General features: G+C 32.8%; 1 protein-coding gene across 1 annotated transcript; it reads right to left on the bottom strand.

Moving 5' to 3' along the window:
- Positions 1–3558: 3558 nt before the first annotated feature.
- Positions 3559–4299, bottom strand: LOC149155778 (dirigent protein 2-like). The gene has a single exon (XM_089441163.1). The coding sequence runs from the start codon at positions 4293–4295 to the stop codon at positions 3714–3716; it is 582 nt and encodes a 193-aa protein (XP_089297289.1). The 5' UTR covers positions 4296–4299; the 3' UTR covers positions 3559–3713.
- Between the last annotated feature and the right edge of the window lie 1684 nt (positions 4300–5983).

Genomic DNA, 5983 nt, shown 5'->3' with positions numbered 1-5983 from the left:
GTGTATGTCATTGTTAACCTCTATTTGGACTAGATTTTGATATGATATAAGAGCCATTGATTCCAATGGATTGGTTGTGCACACATCTCATATTTAACCTATCCTTTGTTTACGATCCAATATGGTTTTTCATCCTTTGGATTAATTTAGACATGCGCATCAAATATGTGATCAATAGGTTTTAAATGATTTGTGTGATTCAATTGTTTATATATTCATTGCTCGAAATCAATTGTGATGGATCCTCATGAGTACAATTAGAAAAAATCGACCTGTCATGAATTGTTGGTTGTGTGATATATGAAAATGTTGTTGCCAGATAGGCTTTTTTTAGGAGAATAACATTTTGGAACCTTGTAGCTATGGCATCATAATCAAATTTAGGATTAAAATCATCCATCATAGTAACCAATACAAAAAATAAAACTTATATGTTGATTAAAAATTGGCTACAACACTTATTAGGGGTTTAATTTTGTAATGTTGGATAGTGTAATTAGTCAACATTCACAAATAGGGGCATGATTCCATATGATCTAGAAATTGTGATGACTATATAATAGTATTTTGTGATATGATTATATGGTAGGATGATAATGATGCCTCTTCAATTTTAGCTAGATCAAAGTTAGGAGATTCTTGGGAATTGTATGTGACATTAAAGAATATATACACTATCCTGTATAATTTTTTGTCATTATGATTTATACTTCAAAGGGGTCGATTTCCTTACCTCCCAATTTTTGCTTCCACTAACAAATGACAAGGTTATTATTTATTATCTAAAGAGAAGAATGTGTGGGAGGCCATCGAAGATTAATATGACGACAAAGCATACTACCTACAAATGTGACCCTTGGGAGTTATCTAGTAGATATTGTAACCATTAATAGTGAACATGGAGTAATAACTCATGTCTATGGTGTGGAATTTATTGTCTTTTTAAATGTTTTGAACTTGTAATATGCCTCAAATTAAGCATTTATGTTTCTTAGTAGTTTTACTTTTTCATCAATGATTTTCTACTATTATCTATTGGTATCATATTTTGATTTAATAGCATCCCTTTTATTACTCATCCATTAGGACTAGGATGGGGACCATGAAGTTGATAGGAATAAGGATTGCTCATAAGACCCCATGTCTACGTTTGTTCATTTATATAGCAAGGATAGGGATCAAAATATTGATAGGAATCATAATAGGAACTACTAGGTTGGTTTCCATTCATCCACTATTTAAGGTTACAATGATAACCATGATCAATTGAGTCATGATGTTAGGGATGCAAACATGGAGCCTAGTGAACTCTTTGATTATTCTATTTGTTTTGCAATTTTCTAACCACTTTGTTCCTCATGTTGTAACAGCTAATATTGATTAAGTACTTTCTTCTTGGGAGTTGTATTTTAGATGTTCCTATTTTCATCAAAATTATAAAATTGGACATATTTCTTGTTGAAAAAACCTTTGGTTTTTTTCACCTTTTCATACAATGTTCTAAATTCTAAGTTTCATGTTTGAAATTAGATTATTGTTAGAAAAAACCTCTTGTATGTGTAGCTATTTATTACCCCTACCCCTCAAGAGAGACACATTAGTTATAGGTGGGGAATATATTAGTTGAGAGAAAGTCAAAATTTTAATATTTGATCGTATTTTAGGTTTGTATTTAGTTTATCAATGATGGGACTGTGTCAATATTCATAATTCATGAAAACCTAAATTTGAATCTTTTTATTTTGTTTCCTTTTTAAATTTTCTTTAATCTTATTCATTTAATATGTTCAATTTTGAATTGTATTCATTTCATAGTGGATTTTTAAATTCTAGTTGCATTTAAAAATATATGGAAAAGTACTTGTGCTAGATAGGGTAACTCATTTAACCAATAAATATGAATAATCCTACCAGGATATGATAGCTTGTCTCTCTTTGTTTTATTCCATCTCCTCGAAAGTATTTCTATACCTATAATCATGTTTGCATAATCTATACGCATATTTATGCTGTAGGTATACTTGTTTTATCATAATGCAAGTTACTTAAAGCTCCCAATTGGGTTTTTGCCATAGTATTTCACTTTTTCCAGAAATTGAAGACATTCTTTTTTGTTAACTTCTTAGTCAATTCCTATGTAGGAAGTCATTGGGACTATTTTAATCAATATTCCAATGCCAAGGCATGTTTTATATGGTTTTGAAAATGTATTTGGAAGTATGAATCCTTTTTTTCCATCTCATAGCTTTAGCAAAATCAATATTCTAAGAAGAATTGTGCAAATTTCTAGAATTGTTAGGTCAAAATATTTAATTCTAGAAAACTTAAAATCCTTTATTGTTTAGCCTAAAATATTTTAGAGAATTCTATTAAAACATGCATGTTGTTAGTTGTGGTGGCTTTATTGTAGCTTTTGGGATCATCAATTTGGATCTATTGTGTTCTACCAGGGAAAACTAAATAACAAAGTGCACAACTACATAACAAAGTGTATGGAAATCCTTTGTAAAATTTTAACATATATTTCACTATATTACATATCTTAGTGTGTACTTCAACCTTTCTCAAATTAAATTTAATCCCTATGTGGTCCAATGTAGCTATTGATATCAAAGGCTGAATCTTTTTTGGTTACGATACCTCACTTTTGGTTTTATAATACATTGATGTATAAAAATCAACTTATGCAATTAGAAAGTTTTGTGCTCTGTCAAACTTACATAAATGAAAATTTGTAGTTAATACTCTCAAAACATAAAAGATTCCCTCATATGGTTAAAAACATCAAAATTTTCATTTATATTTGACTTAGTTATATATCATCTATCATAATATACTCATTTTTTAATTAAAATATTATGATTTCATTTATTTGAAAGTGATATTTTTAAGATGTGAACATAAATCTACTTTTATGAAATAGTGGGCAAAAATCCCCTTAAAAAAATAATAATAGTTTATATATATATATATATATAATTATAATTTTCAAAGTTTGAATAACTATCAAAGCATACCAGAAGAGACTCGAAAAAATTAAAACAATAATTAAATATGATATAAATTTTCCAATACACATTGTATTGCACTCATGCAACTTTAATATAAAATAACATTCCCTGAGATAAATAATAGTTATTGTAATAATTATAAGGGTTCTTTGAAAACTATCTCAACAACTTAAAAATATCCCAACAACTTAATAGAAGATATTGATATATCTAAATGTGATAAAATTACTATAAATATAAATCCAAATAAATATAATTTATTAAATCTTAATATCTTGCCCAAAAATGTTATGCCATATTCTAGTTAAACACTAAATTAGTTACTTTGTATTTTTATATTTTAACCATTGCGGCTATGAAGCTCCAAATATAAGGCTTCATATTGTTGAAGGTATGTAATATAAGTTTGTCTCATTTTTCAATTTTCTCATAATCCTATGTTTATTTTGAGCATATGTGACATAATAAAGTGGTCATGACTTATGGCAGAGAATTATTGTAAAACAAATTATAATGATACAAAATTAATGATAATAAGCAAAATAAATGAACTCTTAAGAACAACATAATTATCATTAATATATTCTTGATCATCCTTTCATCAAAACTGAAAATATTGACTTATTAACACCATTGTTTGTGATACAATGACCTTATTTGTGATAATTCGAAAATATTGACTTATAAACACCGTTTTGAAAACTACGGGAGAAGAAAGGTGGTGTTGAATTTGAGAACAGCATTGGGCCCGGAACTGGATTGCGTGGTAACAACTGCATACCCACGAGCAAACCTGAATTTGCCCGTCCCTCCAACCACCGCATACTCACACTGCGGTTGATCGAACCTGTCGGTTCCCTGCAACTCCAGAGTGCTGCCGTTGTACTCCAAATTCTGAAAGATGAGGGTGAAAACCATGAAGAAATCAAGCCCAGTAACCAGATTTGTATTCACGTACGTTCCTTGCACTCGGCCCAGAATATTGCCAGAGCCAGAATCGGAGTCAGGAATTTTGGTTATGATATCGCTCATAACTATGAGGGTTCCAAACTTGCCCGGGCTTGAAGAAGAGCCATTTAATCCCGCAACTGTAAAGGAACTGAGGTTGCTCCCTTTCAAATTGTCGTGCATGTAAAACACCATGTTGGTCTCACTTTCACCCGCAGCAGCCTGCAGGAAGACGATGACGATGATGGCCATGACTGGAAACAAAAGCCCGGCACCCATGGAAGGGGATTGAAAGAACTTACAAATATACAGATGGGGGAGTTTGCGAGAGAGCATTGCAGCGCTGATGAATAAATAGATGCGACCAGCCATAAACGACAAAGCTTCCAGATCCTAAACCCAGACCACCGATTGTAAATTTGGGTCAGAAGGGTAACCCCAAAGTCAATGGCCAGATCCAACCGGCTTACAGAATTTAATATATTTTAATATTGATGGGTGGTTTTCTACTCTTTGTTTTTCGATTTTTCAATTGAAAAAAACTTGGTTGGATCAGTTTTCAGTTGTGTTGGGTGAGTTTTCAGGTATCTATATAGTCTTGTTTTACTCGAAATTGGACTATAAAATGTGTAGCCAAATCTCCCGACCTAATCATTAGACTACATACTCAAAATTTATGATGTTATTCTATTTTGCCATCTTATTCCCAAACCACACCCAAACAAAATGCAATGCTTTGCCATTGAGAGATACACAGTAGACTAATATTCAGACCTAACAAGCCATTGTTCTAGAAGATGCAGATATAATATCAGGTGTATGGCACCGTTTTCAGCGGAATATTTTTATCTTGTGTGGCACCATTTGAGAACATCTCATGGTGGTTGGAAGCCCGACACCTAATTATGATTTTTCAAATGTAAACATTATCCATTGAAAATTAATGAAATTTTGAAATTTCCTTGCACAGCTTTTCTAAGATGGGCGACAAACGAATTTGTAACCTCCTGTGATTCTAAACTAAAACCTCCAACATATAAACTGATTAACACTGATAGGATCTCGACTAAACCTCCAAAGTGTTTGAATTTTCAGAAGATGACTTGCAGCAACGATTATGACTTCAAGTCATTAATTTTGATAATGATGGCCATCGCAACAATCAACATAATTCGTTAAGCACAAACCAAAATATTTATATAACACATGTACAAAAGGCAGGGGGCAAGATCAATTAGTATGGGAAATATAGTTTTTTTCATGCGGTCTCCATAATTGTGGGATTTTTGCTTTTGTAAATCAAGAAGTTTAATTATTAGAAGTCTTTAATGATATCGGATTGGCAATTCAGGTGCCTTTCACTTGCAGGAAGAGTGATCCTCGCTCAATCGGTGTTAAACCAACTTGTAGTATACTGGGCTCATTTATATTACCTCCCAGCAAGCATAATTCAGTCAATGAACAAGCTTACGGCAAATTTCATTTGGGGTGGTCAAGCTGGAAAAAAGAAATATCATCTCTCAACATTATCCAATATCTCCATGCCGAAGTGCTGCGGAGGGTGGGGGCTTTTAGACTTGAGAATTTTCGGAAGGGCTCTGCTTTGTAAAACCCTGTGGAGAGGCATCTTCGAAAATGGTTCGTGGAGCAATATAGTTCGGAAGAAATATTTGAGAAGGAAGGATCTGTCATTCTGGCTCAGAAAAGAAAGGATCAGCTCTTCTATAGGGTCTCCAATTTGGTTAAGCCTCCGAAAGATCGGAAACTGATTCCAATCCGGAAAAAGAATTCTCATTGGGAGAGATCAATTTATGAGTGGTGCTGAGGTGATCGAGGTTCATGATCCATTACTGAATTTTCTTCACAGGAAAGGTTTGTTTTATTGGGACAGCCTAATAGCAGGTTGGCAGGGTCTGATCCCTCTCTGGAAGGAAGCTGGGTTGGCAGGGTCTGATCCCTCTCTGGAAGGAAGCTGGGATGCCGATTGACATTTCTATACAATGGGATCATATCAAAATCCGTCT

The sequence above is a fragment of the Pinus tabuliformis genome, chromosome 9 (assembly GCF_031772625.1).
Source record: "Pinus tabuliformis cultivar Carrire ecotype Pingquan chromosome 9, CPIR1, whole genome shotgun sequence".
In the NCBI taxonomy this organism is placed as follows: Eukaryota; Viridiplantae; Streptophyta; class Pinopsida; order Pinales; family Pinaceae; genus Pinus; species Pinus tabuliformis.
This window is presented reverse-complemented; position numbering and strand designations above follow the sequence as displayed.

Bases quoted from the DNA above. Each gene is read 5' to 3' on its own strand.
- LOC149155778 (XM_089441163.1), bottom strand. From the start codon at position 4,295: ATGCTCTCTCGCAAACTCCCCCATCTGTATATTTGTAAGTTCTTTCAA.